Genomic DNA, 22,442 nt, shown 5'->3' with positions numbered 1-22,442 from the left:
ACAAAGGACAAAAATCCACCCGTAACTTTTCGGGAGGTTCCAAGAGGCCCTGGGCTGGTAAGTCAAAAGCGGGTTCCACTGGTTCTGCAGACAAGCCGCCCTCTGCCTGAAAGGGCGCCCTCACCCGTTATCTATTTGAGGCGGTTCTGTTTGCTCAGTTCCATACCAGACTTCTGCAAAAGGAGATTTTTGCCAAATGAGAACAAGAATCCTCAATCTATAGATAATCTGATCCTTTTGAACCGCGGTATGAGGGGATTCCTGATTTGGTGGCTCCATTCCCCAGCGCTTCGGCGTTCCCCCGTACTGGACAGTGGTTTCCACGGACGCTGGCCTGTCCGGGTGGGGAGGTGTCTTGGGCACAGATTTGGCTCAAGGGGTTTGGACTTGGGAGGAGTCCAGTCTGCCGATCAATATCCTGGAGATTCGAGCGATTAGGCTTTTACCTGTCCCTGTGGACGGATCGTTTGCAGGGGTGCCCGGCAAGGATTCAATCAGACAATGCCACAACTGTGGCATATGTCAGTCTGATTACGCCATCGCTCTGGTGGCCCCTTGGGGTCAATCTCGTCTGATTAATGCTTTTCTTCCAGTACAGCTTCTGCCGAGGCAGAAGGGATTCCAGTCATTCTGGTGGCTCCAGACTGGCCTCGCTGGTCTTGGTACGCAGGCCTCGTAAGGCTGGTAGCCAATGTTCCTTGGAGACTCCCTCTCAGAGAAGATCTTTTGTCTCAAGGGCCGATCTTCCATCCAGCTTTTCGGTCGCTGTCTTTAACGGCCTGGATATGGAAAGCCAGGTACTGAAGGATAGAGAGTTGTCAGATTTGGTGATTCCAACACTGTTAAAAGCTGCAAAATCTACTTCGAGGAAGATTTCTCATCATGTTTGGAGGGCGACATTTCTTTGTGTGAGTCTCGGGAGGTTTCTCACTGTTCCTTTTGGGTGTCCCATCTGCTGGAGTTTCTTCAACAGGGTGTAGATCAGAGTTTGGCTCTGGACACCATTAAGGGCCAGATTTCCGCCTTGACAATTTTTTTCCAACGGCCGCTGGCTGCAAATTCTTTAGTTCACACTTTCATCCAGGGGGGTTCATCACTTGGCTTCCCTTGTAAGGTCCCTGGTACTTCCGTGGGACCTCAATCTGGTACTGTCGGTTCTTCAATAACCGCCTTTTGAAAATATTCGTGAACTTCCTCTGCTTTGACTGTCACAGAAGGTGGCCTTCCTGGTGGCAATTACTTCTGCATGCAGGGTGTCGGTGCTTGCTGCATTGTCTTTTCGGTCACCTTACCTGGTGGTTTGCAGGGACAAAGTGGTGCTGCGTCCTTGTCAGTCGTTCCTTCCTATGGTCGTCTTGGGTGTCCACTTGGATAAAGTAAATTGTGTTGCCTTCTATGTGTCCTAAGCCCAAACATCCTAAGGAAATTGCTTTACATTCCCTGGATGATATTCGGGGCAATCAGGGTATACCTGGCGGCGACTGAGTCAATTCTGAAATCACTTTCACTGTTTGTCCTTACGGATGGATCTCGTAAGGGGCAGGCCGCATCTGCTGCCACCATTTCCAGATGAATCGGGCAGACGGTGGTGCAGGCCTAATCCATTAGGGTCAGAATCCTTTCCCTGTTGAGGCGCATTCTACAAGGCTGCTTAGTGCCTCCTGGGCCTTCCGTCATCAGGCGTCAGTGCTCCAGGTGTGCAAGGCAGCCACATGGTCGTTGTCATGTGCATACATTCATAAAGTTTTACAAGGTGGATGTATTCGCATCTGCGGAGGCTGCGTTCGGCAGCAACGTTTTGCAGGCTGCCATTGCATAGGCTCCTGCCTCTTGAGTGTGTGGTTTTTTTTTTTTTTTTTTATGGTGGTGAGCCCCAGTTATTCCTGGTTGAGCTCCATAGCAAACATTATTTATGGTAAGGAGAGATACAATGCAGAATGGAGGAGTAGTGGACATGGAGTAGAGGATCCGTTTATATAGCCTTTGATTCAGTCTGATTTTCTGTCCTACTATACACACAGATCGTATCTGTATGGGGGCGGTAGCAGTGAAGGGCGGAAGTAACGCAGGTGGACTTGACGTCACTGGCTTGGAACGCACAATGCCACGGCCCTTCTGGGATCCGGCGGCGTGCGTTCCACACCGTTACTGATATATGCTTTACATACAGTGCAGCGACAAGGAGTTTGCAGAGTCGTTCCAAAGCCCCCTCATGATGCATCAGCTACTGTGCCCCTATATACACCTCTCCATATTTACACCAAGTGCACCCCCAAGAGATGGATCGAAAAGATCCCATAGCCCACCATGCAAATATTTTTCCTTTAATGGTCTTATATGCTATAGTTTTCATCACTACAGGGAGTGCAGAATTATTAGGCAAATGAGTATTTTGACCACATCATCCTCTTTATGCATGTTGTCTTACTCCAAGCTGTATAGGCTCGAAAGCCTACTACCAATTAAGCATATTAGGTGATGTGCATCTCTGTAATGAGAAGGGGTGTGGTCTAATGACATCAACACCCTATATCGGGTGTGCATAATTATTAGGCAACTTCCTTTCTTTGGGCAAAATGGGTCAAAAGAAGGACTTGACAGGCTCAGAAAAGTCAAAAATAGTGAGATATCTTGCAGAGGGATGCAGCACTCTTAAAATTGCAAAGCTTCTGAAGCGTGATCATCGAACAATCAAGCATTTCATTCAAAATAGTCAACAGGGTCGCAAGAAGCGTGTGGAAAAACCAAGGCGCAAAATAACAGCCCATGAACTGAGAAAAGTCAAGCGTGCAGCTGCCAAGATGCCACTTGGCACCAGTTTGGCCATATTTCAGAGCTGCAACATCACTGGAGTGCCCAAAAGCACAAGGTGTGCAATACTCAGAGACATGGCCAAGGTAAGAAAGGCTGAAAGACGACCACCACTGAACAAGACACACAAGCTGAAACGTCAAGACTGGGCCAAGAAATATCTCAAGACTGATTTTTCAAAGGTTTTATGGACTGATGAAATGAGAGTGAGTCTTGATGGGCCAGATGGATGGGCCCGTGGCTGGATTGGTAAAGGGCAGAGAGCTCCAGTCCGACTCAGACGCCAGCAAGGTGGAGGTGGAGTACTGGTTTGGGCTGGTATCATCAAAGATGAGCTTGTGGGGCCTTTTCAGGTTGAGGATGGAGTCGAGCTCAACTCCCAGTCCTACTGCCAGTTTCTGGAAGACACCTTCTTTAAGCAGTGGTACAGGAAGAAGTCTGCATCCTTCAAGAAAAACATGATTTTCATGCAGGACAATGCTCCATCACACGCGTCCAAGTACTCCACAGCGTGGCTGGCAAGAAAGGGTATAAAAGAAGAAAAGCTAATGACATGGCCTCCTTGTTCACCTGATCTGAACCCCATTGAGAACCTGTGGTCTATCATCAAATGTGAGATTTACAAGGAGGGAAAACAGTACACCTCTCTGAACAGTGTCTGGGAGGCTGTGGTTGCTGCTGCACGCAATGTTGATGGTGAACAGATCAAAACACTGACAGAATCCATGGATGGCAGGCTTTTGAGTGTCCTTGCAAAGAAAGGTGGCTATATTGGTCACTGATTTGTTTTTGTTTTGTTATTGAATGTCAGAAATGTATATTTGTGAATGTTGAGATGTTCTATTGGTTTCACTGGTAAAAAAAAATAATTAAAATGGGTATACTGTATATTTGATTTTTGTTAAGTTGCCTAATAATTATGCACAGTAATAATCACCTGCACACACAGATATCCCCCTAAAATAGCTAAAACTAAAAACAAACTAAAAACTACTTCCAAAAATAGTCAGCTTTGATATTTAATGAGTTTTTTGGGTTCATGGTTGTTGTTCAATAATAAAATTAATCCTCAAAAATACTAATTTGCCTAATAATTCTGCACTCCCTGTACATGACAGTATCTCCCTGGAGAAATACGGGTAGGTCATGCTAATATTTTATTGATTTCCCCTTTCCTTTACACTTTTTGCTTTTAATTGAAATGGTTTCTAATCAAAAGGTTTTTTAAAAAAATCAAGTGTTTTAACCCAATTTTGTGTAGTCAGTGCGGAAGTATGGTTGTACTATTCATATATAGGTTTTGTTGATTTGATCAGCAGTATAAGAAATTGTATATATAATATATATTCATCAGTACTTTCAGGTTGACAAAGTGTAAGTGTGGCTAGGGTTAACAACTCCTTTTTGACCACACCCATGAGGGAGGATCCTTTTCAAAGCTCCATAGGCTTATCATGAATCACTTCTGTTAAATAAACTGGTGGTCCAGGTGTGGTCCTTTGGCTCTGAGGAAGAGACGAAGCCTCGAAACGCGTTATCCGTCATTTCATCAAAGACTGTGTACTCTATAACTATGGTCTCCGTCATTTGAATCTGACATGCTGGTTTACATCACTTGTTTGTGAGTAGACATTTTTAATCTATAGGAAAAAAAAGCCTTACTGAGGATAATGCGCTAGGCCGGTGCGCCCTTTCTTTGTTTTTTGTTTGCAGTTCTGGTTGAGCTCCTAGTTTGCCTGGTTGCCTGTGTTTAGCCCTTTTGCATTAAGTGCATTGCTGTGTTTTTTTTTTTTTCCCCACCCCTCATGTTGACACTGCTTTGGGATGTCCCAAGGGTCAAAGAAGATATGAAGCTGTGTCCGTCAATCAAAAGAGAAAACTGGATTTTTGTCTTACCGTAAAATACTTTTCTCTGATGTTCGTAGACAGACACAGCACCTACCCCGCTGTTGTGTTGAGTTAAGTATTATCCTAACACTGCTTATTACAAACTGAAGTCCTATAGCAGAAGTGGGAAGTATACCCCCTAGTTTTGTTTCCGCCTAGTCCTGTGGAGAGCAGCATAACCCAAGGGTCAAAGAAGATATGGAGCTATGTCCGTCAATGAACTTTAGAGAAAAGGATTTTACGGAAGACAAAAATCCAGTTTTCTCTTACGTCCTCCGACAGTCGCCGCCTCCTCTAAGTCATCACTGTTGGGTATTGTCATCTGCTCCGCAGGAGTAGCTAGGCATATAGACTTAGTTAAAAACAAAAGGCATTTGCATGTATACACCCCTGGGGGCTGTCCCATCTGGTCAATACCCCCCTGCAGTGTCCACTCCCAACTCCGTTTTAATTTGCCTAGCATCAGTAGTTAGGCTTTCCCTGTGCTGGGGCTTCGGTCTCAGCCTATCTTCTTTTTTATTTTGATTTTCTTGAAAAATGTCAGTTTTTCTTTCTTTACTAGCTGTTTATTGGTCAGCTTTAGTTTTTAGTCGACTCTTCGTACGAAGATGGACATGCGGTGCTGGGATTCGGACTGGCCGCCCTGGTTCCCCAGGGCACAGAGGGTCAGATGGACCCCCAGCCCCGCCATCGAGCGTTCAGCTATGGTTCGCCCTGGCATTATGAACGACCCATCCCTGTTCGCAGCAGGGATGCAGCTGTGAGGTGGCTACCTCACTGGACGCATCTGTGACTTAGCAGTGCTATGTCCCTGGCAAACGGCATTCCCTGTCAGATGAGGACAGCGGCTTTCTGTTCTGTGAGGCTCCCCACGCCATCGGGTACAGGTAAGTACTTCTGTGTGGGGCCTCTGTGTGGGGTGGCAGTCCTGGTTGCTGTGTGTTCCCCATGTCTGTGCCTTGTGTGACCCCCTGCTGCAATCCCTGCGGGGATCGTTTGTACATGCGCTGCGGCGCTGTGTGTGTTTAGGGGTCCCCTTCCCTGGGTCACTTAGGTGTTTGGGGGTGCAGACTGTGTATGGACCGCGGCGGGGTGACACCGCGCGGTCTGCCATTTTTTCATACGCTGGGCAGGCATGTGCGCTTCTCTATGGGCAAAACTACATGCTGAATTGGCGCCAGTCGCCGCCATTTTTGCGGTGACCGATCGCTCGGTTCGGCCGCATGTCGGCGGCCATTTTGGTGGAGTCTCCCATACGTTCCTATGGGGCAGCCATTTTCCCTGGGTCATGCAGCAGATTAGTTCAGCCTACTTTTGCAGCACTTCCTCTTTCCTCTGAAGCAGGACAGCGGTGGCAACACTCTGCGGGGCTCTGCAGGTTATTGCTTTCAATATATCTCTGTACTGTCGCTTCTGGCTCAGTTTTGTCTCCTTTCCTGTTTGGGGGTCTTTTTGTCTGTATAGCTGGAGCGGTGGGCTGCGCACTCGCAGCGCTCTTAAAGGGACAGCACCTAATTCTTGCACTGTCCTTCTTTTCTCACTTGAGCATGGATTCTCAGGATAGCAATTTTCCACCAGCCCTAGTGGGGGTCCCCAGTTCTCCTGGGGCCCCTCTGAGACCTGATTTGGCCGCTGTGGTGGCGACTTTGGTGCCCGATAGGGAACTGCTGATGGCTGAACGTGCTGCTCGTCAGGGACCCAGATTGTCCCTCTCCTCTGATTCAGATGGTGATTATGCTGCTGCGAGCGTGCCCTTTTCAGGGTCCCACTCATGACCCTTCCATGACACTGTTAATGCACAGTGGCGCACGTTAAAACGTCCTTTTCTGGTACCTAGTCGGTTTGGGTTGCTTTATCCTTTTGATCCGGCTACGGAATCACGGTGGTGTGTGCCTCCACAGGTGGATCACGCTGTGGCCGTGCTGAACAAGGCTACCTTAGTTCCCACTGAGGGTGCCCCGGTTTTCCGGGGTCCCACGGACCGGCAGTTGAAGTCCCTATCTCGCCATTCCTATACGGTGGCGGATTCGTTGCTCAAACCCGTTTTCGCGTCCGTTCTGGTGGCTCAGGCGGCTGCTGATTGGACTAAGATGCTTAAGCGCAATCTTGTGTCTGCTGGTGTTGCACCTGCCCAGCTGGAATTGGTGGATAAAATCCACCGAGGAGTAATGTACTTGTGTGATGCGGCCTTGGCCGAGGCTCCCTTAGTGGCTCAGCTCTCTAGTGTCGCGGTGCTTCAACGGCGAATGTTATGGCTGAAGGGCTGGTCGGCTGACCAGGCCTCAAGGGAAACGGTTGCTGATTTTCCCTATGCTGGCTCTCGCCTTTTTGGCGGGGCTTTGGACACCCTGGTTTCAGGCGTCACGAGGGGTATGAGCTCTGTGCCGCCCCAGAACCCGAAGACCAAGTCTCTTCGAAGCAGGCGGGGTTCTGCGTCTGGTTCTTCTCGGGGGTCCTTTTGTGCTTTTCGGCCCCGTCCCAAGGGCAAGACCTTCCAGGCCCAGGGCACCCAGAAGAAGTCCTGGGCAGGCGAGCAGGAGTCCGGCAATGCCGGCTCGGCGGGTCAGTCCACCTCTACCTGAAGGAGCGCCCTCACCCGTTTCAGGGGTGGGGGAAACGTTTGCGCGGTTTCCTCCGACCTTGGCTGATCCGGCTTTTGGACAGGTGGGTCCAGGAAATCGTTCGATCGGGTTTCCAGATCGAATTACTTTCCCGGCCGGCAGACAGATTCCTTCCCTCCTATCTTCATCTGCTTCTGGGGCGTTTGCAGGACTTGCATCAAGCGGTATGGGACCTGCTTGCTCAGGGGGTGTTTGTCTCGGTGCCTCCTCGGGACAGGTTTCGGGGGTTTTATTCGAATCTGTTCACTGTGCCCAAGAAGGAGGGCAAAGTGCGTCCTATTCTGGACCTAACAGTGCTAAACCACTTCGTGCGTGTTCGGAAGTTTCCAATGGAGTCTCTCCGTTCGGGTGTGGCATCTTTGAGCCCAGGAGAATTCCTGGTTTCGATGGATGTACCTGCACATCCATATTTTCGAGGGTCATCAGCGGTGCCTTTGGCTTGCTGTCACAGGGGTTTACTACTTATTTGTGGCGTTACCTTTCGGTCTCGCTTTGGCACCCAGGGTATTACCGGGGTGTTGGCTCCGGTCCTGGGCCTGCTGCGGGCCCAGGACATTGCCGTCCTGGGGGTACCTGGACGATCTGCTTCTGGGATCGCCTGCCGGTCAGGACCTTGTGCGTGGTCTGTTCTTCACGGTGCAGACGCTCCAGGAGTTCGGATGGGCCATCAATGTTCAAGATTCAACATTGTTGAATGGTTCTCAACTCTGCTCGGGTGACGGTGTTCTTGCCGGAGGACAAGCTCCGGACTTTGCGGGACGATCTCAGGTCCCTCAGGGACGATCCGTCCTCGTCACTCAGGACCTGCTTGCGGGGCCTGGGGTTTATGGTGTCGGCCTTCCAGGCGGTCCCCTTTACCCGGTTCCACACGCGGGCTCTCCAGTCGGAGATCCTGGCCAGGTGGGACAGACTTCCTCAGTCCTTGGTTCTGGGTGTCTCCCTGAGTCGCCGGATAAGATTGGCTCTTCTATGGTGGATCCAGTCCCCGTCGGTGGCGGAAGACAAGTCCTTCCGTCCGTCGGTGTGGACAGTGGTTACCACGGACGCCAGCCTGTCGGGCTGGGGTGGAGTCCTGGGCAACCTGTCTGCCCAGGGCACTTGGTCGGAGGAGGAGTCCTCCCTCCCGTTGACTGTGCTGCAGCTACGAGCGATAAACCTCTGTCGCTTCCAGTGGTCGGACAGTCTCCGGGGCCTTTCTGTCCGCGTACGGGCGGACAATGCTACCGCGGTGGCTTACATCGGCCACCAGGGGGGCACCAGGAGTGCTCGAGCGGCCCGGGAGGTGACCGACATTCTGTCTGGGGCCGAGGATCATGTCCCGGCGATCTCTGCAATTCACACTCCAGGTGTGCAATTTTGGCGGGCCGACTGTCTGAGCCGCCAGTCCCTGGGCCAGGGGGAATGGTCCCTCCACCTGGAGGGCTTTCAGATGCTGAGTGTGAGATGGGGATCCCCAGACGTGGATCTGCTTGCATCCCGGCAACACCGAAGGATGGAAAGATTTGGGCAAGCACGCGCGATCCGTTGGCGGATGCCTCGGGTGCGTTGGTGGCCCCTTGACATCAGTATCGTCTGATGTATGCCTTTCCTCCGATTCAGTTACTATCCCGGTTCCTTCGCAGAATGGTTGGAAGCGCGCATGGTGTTTTCTGGTGGCGCCGGACTGGCCTCGCCGGTCCTGGCACGCCGACGTTGTTCACTTGGCAGTGGTGCCTCCGTGGCGACTGCCCGTGCGGGGAGATCTTCTATCAAGGACCGATCTTCCATCCGGTTTTTACAGTCGCTGGCTTTAGCGGTCTGGCTGCTGAGACCTAGGTCCTGAGGGACAAGGGTCTCTCCCCTGAGGTTATCCCTACTCTAATCAAGGCTAGGAAATCCTCCTCTGGTACGATCTATTACTGTACCTGGAAAGCCTATTTCACCTGGTGTGAGTCCAGGGGGTTCTCCCCTCGTTCTCACTCGGTGTAGAGAATCTTGGCTTTCCTCCAGTCTGGAGTTGATCAGCGCCTGGCGCTGGCCACGATAAAGGGCCAGGTGTCTGCACTGGCTGTTCTTTTACAACGCCCTGTGGCGTCTAAATCTTTGGTCTGCACCTTCATTCCAGGTGTGCGACACTTGGCTCCTCCCAGGAAGGAGCCTTTACCTCCATGGGACTTGAACTTGGTTCTGTCCGTGTTCCAGCGTGCTCCCTCTGAAAATATCAGGGAGATCTCTTTGCCTCTGTTGTCAAGGAAGGTCGCCTTTTTTGGTGGCGAGCACTTCGGCTCGCAGAGTGTCGGAGCTGGCGGCGTTGTCTTGCCGCTCCCCTTACTTGGTAATCCATAAGGATAGGGTGGTGTTGAGAACACTTCCGTCTTTTCTTCCCAAGGTGGTCACTGAATTTCACCTTAATGAGGAGATTGTTCTGCCTTCGCTTGCACGAAGCCTAAGCATCCGAAGGAGTTTGCTTTGCATTCTTTGGATGTTGTCCGGGCGATCAGGGTTTACCTGTCGTCTACTGAACCCTCTCGTACAATGGATTCCCTGTTTGTTCTTCCTGTGGGACCTCGGAAGGGCATGGCTGCGTCCGCAGCAACTGTTGCCAAATGGATCAGACAGACCATTGAGCAGGCTTATGCTTTGAAGGAACGGGTTTCCACACTCCCCTGTTTAGGCGCACTCTACTAGATCTGTGAGTACGTCCTGGGCTTGTTGGCATAGGGCCTCGGTGGCCCAGGTGTGCAAGGCTGCGACTTGGTCGTCGGTGCACACTTTCTCAAAATTCTACAAAGTAGATGTTCTGGCATCAGCTGATGCTTCCTTTGGCCGCAAAGTTCTCAGTGCGGCAGTGCCATGAAGGACCCTTGTCTTTTTATGGGTCCCTGGCTGTTGGTATTTGGTTTCCTGGGCGGTTGCTCCTGTTGAGCATTGTTTTTTCTGTTGCCCAGTGGGTTCTCTTACAGTGTATGTAAGGTTCCTTTCTCTGATGTGGGTACTGCGTTGCCTCTTCTACGGTTGCGTCTCCCACCCCTCATGTCTATACTGCTTTGGGACATCCCAACAGTGATGACTTAGAGGAGGCGGCGACTGTCGGAGGACGTAAGAGAAAACTGAATTTTTGTAAAATCTTACCTGTAAAATTCCTTTCTCTGAGTCCTCCGACAGTCGCCGCCCCCACCCCTCTATTGGGGTTCTTGTTACTTACTGCTATGCTACCTGAGTTGGGAGTGGACACTGCAGGGGGTATTGACCAGATGGGACAGCCCCCAGGGGTGTATACATGCAAATGCCTTTTGTTTTTAACTAAGTCTATACGCCTAGCTACTCCTGCAGAGCAGATGACAATACCCAACAGTGATGACTTGGAGGAGGCGGCGACTGTCGGAGGACTCAGAGAAAGGAATTTTACAGGTAAGATTTTACAAAAATTAAGTTTTTATTAACTTCCTCCCATTGTGTGACTAAAAGGCTCAATTACGTTTTTTGTGTATCATGCAGAGTGGGGGCTACAGTGTGTGTGTGTGTGTGTGTGTGTGTATATATATATATATATATATATATATATATATATATATATATATATATATATATATATCTTTGTAAATATTTTATTACATCTTTTCATGTGACAACACTGAAGAAATTACACTTTGCTACAATGTAGTGAGTGTACAGCTTGTAAAACAGTGTCAATTTGCTGTCCCCTCAAAATAACTCAACACACAGCCATTATTGTCTAAGGCTCCATGTACACGGGACGCTGGAAATGGCCGTTTAGGAGCAGTTGGGCGTTTTTTTCAGAAGCCCCTGAACCCATCTACATTTTATCTTATCTGTCCATGTACACCAGGTCGTTTACAGTCATTTGCAGGCAGTTGCGTTCAGGGACTGTTTTTAGAACGCAACTATTTGCGTTCGAACATGTGTTTCCCGGCGTTTCAAACGCAAAAACGCGTCTGAACGCATCTGAACGCGATGACCCGCGTTTAGCGTTCGCGTTTTTCCATTTTAAAGGGGAATAATTTTTATGACCTCTAGGAACGCTTCTAAACGCAAACGCCCACAAACGCTGCTAAACGCCCGCTAAACGCGGGTACAAACGCGACTGAACGGACGTTTCAAACGTCCTAAAAATTCCAGCATTCAAAGGGACTTTTAACAACGTCCCGTGTACATGGAGCCTTAACCGCTGGGAACAAACGTGAGTAGACCCCTAAATTAAAATGTCCAAATTGGGCCCAAAGTGTCAATATTTTAAGTGGCCAGTCTTATTTTACAGCACTGCCTTAACCCTCTTGGGCATGGAGTTCACCCAGAGCTTCACAGGTTGCCACTGGAGCCCTCTTCCACTCCTGCATGACAACATAAAGGAGTTGGTGGATGTTAAGAAACCTTGAGTTCCTCCACCTTCCGTTTTGAGGATGCCCCACAGATGCTTAATAGGGTTTAAGTCTGGAGACATGCTTGGCCAGTCCATCGCCTTTACCCTCAGCTTCTTTAGCAAAGCGGTGGTCATTATGGAGGTGTGTTTGGGGTCGTTATCTTGTTGGAATACTGCCCTGCAGCCATTCCCTGAAGGGAGGGGATCATTCTTTGCTTCAGTATGTCACAGTACATGTTGGCATTCATGGTTCCCTCAATGAACTGTAGCTCCCCAGTGCTGGCAGCACTCATGCAGCCCCTGACAATGACACTCCCACCACCATGCTTGACTGTAGTCAAGACACACTTGTCTTTGTACTCCTCACCTGGTTGCCGCCACACGCAGTTGACACCAAATACATTTATCTTGGTCTCATCAGACCACAGGACAAGGTTCTAGTAATCCATGTCCTTAGTCTGCTTGTCTGCAGCAAACTGTTTGTGGGCTTTCTTGTGCATCATCTTTAAAAGAGACTTCCTTCCGGGACGATAGCCATGCAGACCTATTTGATGCAGTGTGCGGCGTATGAGCACTGACAGGCTGACCCCCCCCCCCCCCCACTACTTTAACTGCTGTAGCAATGCTACCAGCACTCATACGTCTATTTCCCAAACACAAATTTTGGATAGGATGCTGAGCACATGCACTCAACATCTTTGGTCGACCATGGCTAGGCCTGTTCTGAGTGGAACCTGTCCTGTTAAACTGCTGTATAGTCTTGGCCACCGTGCTGCAGCTCAGTTTCAGGGTCTTGGCAATCTTCCTATAGCCTTGGCCATCTTTATGTAGAGCAACAATTCTTTTTTTCAGATCCTCAGAGAGTTCTTTATCATGAGGTGCCATGTTGAACGTCCAGTGACCAGTATGAGAGAGTGAGAGCGATAACACAAAATTTCACACCTGCTCCCCATTCATACTTGAGACCTTGTAACACTGAGTCACATGACACCGAGGAGGGAAAATGGCTAATTGGGCCCAGTTTGAACATTTTCACTTAGGGGTGTATTCAACTTTTGTTGCCAGTGGTTTAGACATGAATTGCTGTGTGTTGAGTTGTTTTGAGGGGACAGAAAATGTACACTGTTATACAAGCTGTACACTCACTACTTTACATTGTAGCAAAAGTGTCATTTCTTCAGTGTTGTCACATGAAAAGGTATATTAAAATATTTACAAAAAATACTCAAACTTTTGTGAGATACTGTGTGTGTGTGTGTGTGTATGTATATATATATATATATATATATATATATATATATATATATATATATATATATATATATATATATATATATATATATATATATATATATATATATAATATACACACACACAGGAAAACTTTTTTTCATTTTAAGCCTCAGTTACCAAAGCTGCGTCTTTTTAATAAAACCTTGACCAGTTTTTCACATTTCTAACATGCACATTCCATCTTTTGTATTTAGTCAGGTGGCAAATGACACTGGTAATCTGAGCCTTGATCAGCCATTTCCCAGTGAGGATGACCAAAGAGATGAACCCGTAACCAATATAAATGGGAAGCCCTGCACATGGACATTTGAAGAAATAATTGACCTGGAAATTAATTCCAAGACTAGTAGCTTGTCTGAGCCCAACACTACAGATGGCTGCAATCAGGACCTCATAGAATCTGCTACTATTCCTCCAAAATTGGCTTTTGAAGAGGGACACGTGAATTCTTTGTCCATGGCTATTGAGACTGCAGCAGGTATGCATGCTATGAAAGGTTTTATTTTCAGTCATCAAGTACTTCCTTCCCATTATTGTAAAGCTAAGATAGTGATGGTATGCACTCCACAAAGAAAGATTTACTTCATGTCCATATTAGGCATTCAATGAAGCCTTCCTGGAAGTAGTATACTGTAGATAGTTTCAAATCCTTCATCATTTTTACTGGACAAAAAAAATTTATAAAATGGGTAGCGCACCTATAAATAATTGCAGTTTAGCCCCGGAGGATTTGGCTGCTCAAAGACCAGGCCCTATTTTGTGATTCGGCACTGCGTGACTTTAACGGACAATTGCGTGGTTGTGCGACGCTGTACCGAAATTAAATTGGCGTCCATTTTTTCCCACAAACAGAGCTTTCTATTGGTGGTATTTGATCACCTGTGCAAAATTTTTTTATTTTTTTATTTTTTGAACGACAATTTTGAAAAAATAACAATATTTTTCACCTTTTTTTATATGAAATTCTCAACAAAAAATGTAAAAATCGAAATTTCTCTTACGTCCTCCGACAGTCGCCGCCCCTTCTGAAGTCTTCACCAATGGGTATTGACCTTTGCTCCGCAGGAGTAGCTAGGCAACAAGATTTGTTAATAACAAAAGCTTTTAGCATAGACACACCCCTAGGGGCTGTCCCCTTAGTCAATACCTCCCTGCACCAGCATTCCCAACTCAGTTTGATCTTGCCTAGCTTAGGAGTAGCAGGCTTTCCTGTGCTGGGGCTTCAGTCTCAGCCTTCTACCCTTTTTTGATTTTATTTCAAGTATTTCTTCTTTTCTTTACTAGCTGTTGTTTTTGTCAGCTTTAGTTTAGGGATCTTCGGATGAAGATGATCATGCGGAGCTGGGTCTCGGACTGGCCGCCCTGGATACCAGATCTGAGAGCCAGATGGATCCCCAGCCTGCCATCGAGCGTTCAGCTATGGTTCGCCCTGGCGCCATGAACGACCCATCCCTGTTCGCTGCAGGGATGCTGCCTGTGAGGTGGCTACCTCACTGGACGCCATTCTGCGGTCTTGTGCTGCGGTCCACTGCGTCCTGGCTGCGGCACTCCCTGTCATCCTGATAGCGGTTTGTCCCTTGAGAAGGCTCCCCACGCCATCCGGTACGGTAAGCACCTTCTGTGTGGGGACCATCTGTGTGGGTGTCAGTCTGTGGCTGTGTGTACCCTCATGTCTGTGTGCTATGCGGGCTCCCTGTCAGATCCCTGAATGGATGCATGCCTTTGTGGGCTGCGAGGGGGGGGGGGCCTCCCGCTCTGCTGTGAGTTCTGTGGGGCAGATTAGCCAGACATGCCTGAGCGGCGGCCGCTATTGCGGCCCGCCATTTATTTTTGCAGTTCTTGCTATGGATGGCCCTGTCCTGTACAGCGCTGTGTTTTGGCGCCGATTGCCACATGTTGGCGCCATTTTCTTGTAGCCTCGATCCCTCAGCCTGAGCGGCCATTTTTGCGGAGCCATCATAGGCTATATAAGTCAGCCGGTTATTGCATCACTTCCTCTTTCTCTGGGACAGCGATCGGTGGCAGCAGCCTGTTTGTGCTCTCTCCAGGTTTTTCCTTCATTGTCCTGTCATTCCTTGCTCAGTGTCCTCTATCCCTGCGGGATCGGTGCATGCAGTAGTGTGCGGTGGGCTGCGCTCGCCGTGGTGTTAAAGGGACAGTACCCTTTTTTGCTTTCATTGCTGTGGGCATGGAATCTCAGGATAGCAAGTTTCCCCCCGCCCTGTTGGGGGACCAGGGGGCTGCTGCACCCCCCCGAGGGGGCTGACCTGGCCACTGTAGTGGCATCCTTAGTGTCTCAGGTGCAGATGATGATGGCTGAACGATCCGCAAAAAGGGCCAGGTTATCCATTTCCTCTGATTCAGGGGGCGATGTGGCTGCTGGGGCTGGCGTGCCCTTCTCAGGGTCTCGCTCATCTCTGGACCTCGTGGGGTCTGAGGGGGAGGCGGAGGTGGAAGGGGTTGATACTTCTCCCCCTGGCTCGCCTGAAGAGCTTGCACTCATGGATGAGCTGATCGCCTCCATTAAGGATACTTTGCACTTGGAGGATGAGCCCGCTCCTCCTGCTAGGGTGTCCTCCTTTGGGACGCAAAGGTCCCGCAAATCTGCGCAGGTTTTTCCCTGCCCTGCTGAATTTCACCATACGGTTAATGAGCAGTGGCGCAATTTAAAGAAGCCCTTTACAGTGCCGAATAAGTTTAAACTGCTTTATCCATTTGCACCATCCACCGACGAGCGTTGGTGTGTGGCGCCTCAGGTGGATCACGCGGTAGCCATTTTAAACAAAGCTACTGCGATTCCTTCTGAGGATACCCCGGTTTTCCGGGACCCTACGGGCAGGAGGTTGGAGTCTCTTGCCCGTCATGCCTACATGGTTGCTGGTTCTATGCTAAAACCTATTTTTGCTTCGGTTATGGCGGCCTAGGCGGTTGCCGATTGGACGAAGGTGCTCAGGCGCACCCTGGTGGCTGCTTCGGCTCCGCCTACCACATTGGCCATGGTGGATCAAATCCATCAAGGCGTCATGTACTTGTGTGATGCGGACTTGAATTTGGCTCCTTTGGCTGCACGCCTGTCTGGCGTGGCGGTGCTCAACCGTCGCCTGATATGGCTGAAGAATTGGTCGGTGGACCAATCTTCTCGCAAGACGTTGGCGGATTTTCCCTACGTGGGATCTCGCCTCTTTGGCGAGGCTTTGGATACTCGGATTAAGGGTGTTACTGGGGGCAAGAGTACTCTCTTACCCCAGAATCCCAAGCACAAGTCTTTCCGTGGAAAACTGAATCCCTAGTTTAGGCCCTCCCAGGGGTCCTTTCGTGCCTTTCGGTCACAATCCAAGGGCAAGCCCTTCAAGGGCCAGGGCTCCCAGAAGAAGCCGTGGGCGGGTAAGCAAAAATCCGGCCAGTCCGGTTCCACAACCCACGCTAGTTCCGCCTGAAGGGATGCCCTCACCCGTTTCTGGGGTGGGGGGACGTCTGCGCGGTTTCCTCCAACCTTGGCTGATCCGCATTCAGGACAGATGGGTTCAGGAAATCGTTCGATCTGGTTACAAGTTCGAATTTCTCTCTCGGCCGGCGGGCAGATTTTTTCCCTCAAATCTTCAGCTGTCTCCGGAGCGTTTGCAGGATCTGCACCTGGCGGTGCGGGACCTGCGGACCCAAGGAGTGGTGGTTCCGGTGCTTCATCGGGACAGATTTCGGAGGTTTTACTCCAATCTGTTCACTGTGCCCAGAAAGGAGGGCAAGGTGCGTCCGATTCTGCATTTGAAAGCTCTGAACCGCTTTGTGCGGGTGCGCAAGTTCCGCATGGAATCCCTGCGCTCGGTGGTGGCTGCCCTGAGTCCGGGGGAGTTCATGGCCTCCATCGATCTGAAGGATGCGTACCTACACATCCCCATCTTCGAGGGTCATCAACGGTACCTTCGATTCGCCATTGCGGAGGAACGCTACCAATTCATGGCGTTACCTTTCGGTCTCGCTTCGGCTCCGCGGGTTTTTACCAAGGTGCTGGTGCCGGTCCTGGCCCTGTTGCGGGCACAGGGTATTGCGGTCTTGGGGTATCTGGACGATCTCCTCATACGGTCAACTGCCAGCTAGAGCCTGATGGCCGACCTGTCCACCACGGTGCAGACGCTGCAGGAGTTCGGTTGGACCATAAACTTTCCGAAGTCGACTCTGTGTCCTTCGGGTCGCCTTCCCTATTTGGGGATGGTTCTGGACTCTGTTCAGACGAAGGTTTTCCTTCCGGAGGACAAACTCCGGGCGCTTCAGGACGAGGTCGGGGCCCTCAGGGCCAACCAAAGCTCATCCCTCCGGACATGCATGAGATGTCTGGGGTTGATGGTCTCAGCCTTCGAGGCGATCCCCTTTGCCCAGTTTCACACGCGGGGTCTCCAGGCGGAGATTCTGGCCAAGTGGGACGGGCGTCCGCAGTCCTTGGATCTGTGGATCTCGTTGAGTCACCGCACCAGACAGTCTTCTGTGGTGGCTCCAGTCCCCAGGAGTGTCGGGTGGCAAGTCTTTTTGTCCATTGCTGTGGAACGGTGGTCACCACGGATGCCAGCCTGACGGGCTGGGGTGGTGTCCTGGGCAATCTGTCCGCCCAGGGGACATGGTCGGAGGAGGAGTCCTCCCTTCCGATCAACATTCTGGAATTGCGAGCAATAAAGCTTTGCCTTCTGCAATGGTCGGAACGGCTTCAGGGCCGTCCGGTTCGGGTTCAGACGGACAATGCCACCGCGGTGGCCTACATCAACCATCAAGGGGGCACCAGGAGTGCCCGAGCGGCTCGAGAAGTGGCCGACATTCTGTCTTGGGCCAAGACGCACGTCCCGGCGATAACGGCAGTTCACATTCCGGGGGTGGAGAACTGGCAGGCGGATTATCTGAGTCGCCAGACCCTGGACCAGGGAGAATGGTCCCTTCACCCGGATGTCTTCCAGATGTTGTGCGCGAAGTGGGGTTCCCCAGATGTGGACCTGTTCGCGTCTCGTCTAAACAACAAGGTGGAAAGGTTCGTGGCAAGGGCGCGCGATCCTCAGGCAGGCGCCTCAGACGCGTTAGTGGCGCCCTGGCATCAGTATCGTCTGATGTATGCCTTTCCACCGATTCAGCTGCTGTCCAGGCTCCTTCGCAGGTTAGCCTCGGAACCGCACGCGGTGATTCTGGTGGCACCGGACTGGCCTCGCCGGTCTTGGTACGCAGACCTCGTAAATCTGGCAGTCGGCGCTCCGTGGCGCCTGCCGCTTCGGAAGACCTTCTGTCTCAAGGGCCGATATTCCATCCTGCTTTACAGTCGCTGGCTTTAACGGCCTGGCTGTTGAAAGCCAGGTCCTGAAGGACAGAGGTCTCTCCCCTGAGGTCATTCCCACTTTGATCAAGGCTAGAAAAGCCTCTTCGGGAAAGATTTACTACCGCACTTGGAAAGCATACTTTGCCTGGTGTGAGTCCAAGGGGTTTTCCCCTCGCTCATACTCGGTGTCCAGAGTGTTGGCTTTCCTCCAAACTGGAGTGGACCAGCGTTTGGCGTTGGCCACGATTAAAGGCCAGATTTCTGCGCTGGCCGTCCTGTTTCAGCGCCCTGTGGCATCAAACTTGTTGATCCGCACCTTTGTTCAAGGGGTGCGCCATTTGGCCCCTCCGCGGAAGGAGCCTTTGCCTCCGTGGGACTTGAACCTGGTTCTGTCCGTATTGCAACATGCTCCCTTTGAAAAGATCAGGGAGATCTCGTTGCCTCTGTTGTCCAAAAAGGTGGCCTTTTTGGTGGCGATCACGTCGGCTCGCAGGGTGTCGGAGCTGGCGGCTTTGTCCTGCAGCTCTCCCTACTTGGTGATCCACAAGGATAAGGTGGTCCTGCGACCTAACCCATCCTTTCTGCCGAAAGTGATCTTGGATTTTCACCTTAATGAGGAAATTGTCTTGCCTTCGCTTTGCGCGAAGCCGAAGCATCCTAAGGAGGTGGCCTTACATTCCTTGGATGTTGTCCGGGCGATCAGGGTTTACCTGTCGTCCACTGAGCCTTTTCGCAAGTCGGATTCCCTCTTTGTCCTTCCTGAGGGACCTCGGAAGGGCATGGCGGTGTCGGCTGCGACTATCGCCAAATGGATTAGACAAACCATTGTGCAGGCCTATGCCTTGAAGGGGAGGGTTCCTCCCTTTCCTGTAAAAGCGCACTCTACCAGGTCTTTGAGTACGTCTTGGGCTTTCCGGCATCAGGCTTCTGTGGCCCAGGTGTGTAAGGTGGCGACTTGGTCGTCCGTTCACACCTTCTCCAAGTTCTATAAGGTGGACGTTCAGGCATCGGCCGATGCCTCCTTTGGCCGTAAAGTTCTCAGTGCGGCGGTGCCTTAGGGACCCTTGTCTTTTGGGTCCTTGGCTGTTGGGATGTTTTACCCCTGGGTTACTTGTTTTTTCCTGGGTTGTTGCTCCTGTTGAGCACGTTTTCCTGTTGCCCAGTTGGTTCTTTTACTGTGTGTAAGGTTCCTTTCTCTGATGTGGGTACTGCGTTGCTTTTTCTGCGGCTGCGTCTCCCACCCCTCAGGTCTACACTGCTTTGGGACGTCCCATTGGTGAAGACTTGGGAAGGGGCGGCGACTGTCGGAGGACGTAAGAGAAAACAGAATTTTTGTAAAATCTTACCGTAAAATTCCTTTCTCTGAGTCCTCCGACAGTCGCCGCGCCCCGCCCCGCTTTTGGGGTTTTTGTGTACTCTTACTGCTATGCTACCAAACTGAGTTGGGAATGCTGGTGCAGGGAGGTATTGACTAAGGGGAAAGCCTCTAGGGGTGTGTCTATGCTAAAAGCTTTTGTTATTAACAAATCTTGTTGCCTAGCTATTCCTGCGGAGAAAAGGTCAATACCCATTGGTGAAGACTTGGGAAGGGGCGGCGACTGTCGGAGGACTCAGAGAAAGGAATTTTACGGTAAGATTTTACAAAAATTCAGTTTTTTTTAACATTTTAGGCCAATTTGTTTTCTGCTACATATGTTTGGTAAAAAAAAATTGCAATAAGCGTATTTTGATTTGTTTGCGCAAAAGTTATTGCGTTTACTAACTACGGGAAAGATTTGTCATTTTTTTTTTTTTAACTAGTAATGGCGGTGATCTGCTTTTTTTTGGGGGCTGGGACATTGTCACGGACAGATCGGACCCCTGACTGACATTTTTGGCACTTTTGGGTGTACCAGTGACATTACTACAGTAATCAGTGCTATAAATATGCACTGTTACTGTAAAAATGACACTGGCAGGGAAGGGGTTAACTTTATTGGTGATCAGTGGGTTCGATGTATACCTAGGGGAGGGATTCTAACTGTGGGGGGGCGTGGCTTGTGATGTAACCACAGAGACATACGATCCTACATAGCAGGATCGCATAGCCTCTGTGCTTACATCAGGGAGAATGACAGACGGCTGTGTTTACATCAGCCGTCCATCCTTCTCCCTGTCCTGCGGGAGATTGCGAGTGGCCGGCGGACATCGGAGCCGCTGGTCACATGCGCGGGGATCTCAGTGAACAAGTGGGGGCTGGAGCGCGCCTCCGGCGGCGCGTGCTCGCCCCCTACAGGCCCCTGGGCGAGCAACATAGGTCTACGTCGCTTTGCCCAGGAGCGGCTGACTGCCGAAGTAAATAGTCGTGCGGCAGACGGCAAGTGGTTAAAACAAAGCAACCCAGTGTTTAAAAGTTCATCAACAATTAAAGCAAAACAAATGTGTATACAAGCAAAAGTGAAAGAAAAAAGTTCCAATAAAAGAAGGAAATTCAGTGCAAAAATCACGAAGAGAAGATCTGACACCTTCACATGTGTGAATAATTCTTCTCGGTGTGTGTACAGAGGCCAGTTACCATCTTCCTGTGAAGTCAACACTCACTGGAATGGGTGGCTGCCATTATAACAGCATGTGCGCCTGTGACCTATGTCAAAAATCCAATGTCTACATCAAATGGCATCTCTCCATGGGGTGTAGCTGGGATAAGTAAAGCTCACCTAGGAGCCAAAGGATAATCTCAAATAGTGTGGTATTTAATGAAAGCTTGGTATATAGTATATAAACACACAAAAACAGCAAGAGAACTTGAAATGAACAGCCACTGCTGACCTGGGATCGTGCAGCAGTGTAACGTCCGCACCAGAAACTGATGCCTTTTGGTCCCTTGATAAAATCATATTGGACGAAACATGCCAGCCAGACTTCCAGATGCTGACATCATGGCACTGCATAATCCCTGGTGGGCAGCAGCTGTTTTTATGTAAGTGCTCTCGCTGTTTTTATGTGTGTATGTTATAACCCAAGTTTTCACTTACTTTTGAAAATGCTAGTTCCTCGGATGTTCACAACTGATCTTTGGGGTTATATTCTTTTGGTTACAAATCTGGAAACCAAAATGTAGAAAGCGCAGGTTTGCTCTTTTATCCATCAGTCTTGATCTGCATACTGTTCTGTGCCAGTGACTCAAGGTATTAAAGACAGTTGGCATGAGAGCCAGTTGCTCAGCAATTTTAGTAGATCAGCAGGTTTCTTTGAAGCAAGTGAGGTTCTCTCGTGTCTATTGAATTTGTAAGCCTCATTCTTTAGAATAAAGCCCTGTACACATGGGAAACAATATCATCCAGTACAGTAGAAACTGACCGACATTCAGCCTGTGTGTACACATGCTTGTACAACAGAAGCCAATCGCACCACCGGTTTCTGTTGAACGAGCATGCTGGAAAACCAGCAGCCGATTGGCATCTGATCAGTGTTTGCGGCCAGTGGCTGCGGGCGCTGACCATTTGTTCTGGCAGGGAGAGGGTTCCCCTGTCAGAACACAATAGCACAGTGGGGAGATCGCTGTACTAACATCAGATAGTACAACAACCTCCTCAGATTTTTGGGGTTTTTTTGTCCAGCCTGCTGGGTAGAACGGGAAAAAAGAAATTCCCGTGTACCAAGTTCACAAAAGGCTTTCTTGCTGTTGACTATGTGACAAGCATGCCAATCCCACAATGTGAGTGTTTCTGTGATTTTGCAGCAAGACTGACCATTATTACCTTCTTTTCTTTTCCCAGAAATGTGAATGTCAGCCATGAACTTCTGATTGCACTTCACTCTCCAGTATTTAATAAAGCGCTGAAGCCTTGTCATTAAAAGCTGCTACATCAAAATGTTGCTTGACTGCAGAATGTTGTGGCAGTGGAAGGAACTGAAGTTACATCATTATGAAATTTCTTCAGGGAGAATATTTTAGCTTTGTCATTCATCTTTCTGTTTTGTTAAACAATTACACAGGGTCTCAGAAGTTTACTATTCATTCTGTTACATCTAACGATAGAGCATTCTAGTTATCCCTTCAATTGTTTACTCCTTTGAGAAATTCTAACAGGCCGGTTACTGTCCATAGTTGGGCTCTTCAAGCACTTACACACTTGACCAGAAAGGTAACATGAATTTTTTCAGAACTCTTGCAATAGGAAAAGCATCATCACCCTTT

General features: G+C 49.7%; 1 protein-coding gene across 1 annotated transcript in view; it reads left to right on the top strand.

Moving 5' to 3' along the window:
• The window catches only part of MAP7D3 (MAP7 domain containing 3), a gene marked incomplete at both ends in the record, with an annotated part of 267,062 nt that extends 245,529 nt beyond the window's left edge, over positions 1 to 21,533 (top strand). Inside the window, 2 exon segments of the mRNA XM_082264163.1 lie at positions 13,167 to 13,450; positions 21,421 to 21,533. Of these exon segments, the coding sequence (XP_082120289.1) occupies positions 13,167 to 13,450; positions 21,421 to 21,533 (397 nt within the window).
• Between the last annotated feature and the right edge of the window lie 909 nt (positions 21,534 to 22,442).

Source organism: Pelophylax lessonae, assembly GCF_965119305.1.
Source record: "Pelophylax lessonae genome assembly, chromosome: 7".
Taxonomy (NCBI): domain Eukaryota; kingdom Metazoa; phylum Chordata; class Amphibia; order Anura; family Ranidae; genus Pelophylax; species Pelophylax lessonae.
Note: the sequence above shows the minus strand (reverse complement) of the source record. Positions and strands in the feature narration are given on the sequence as shown.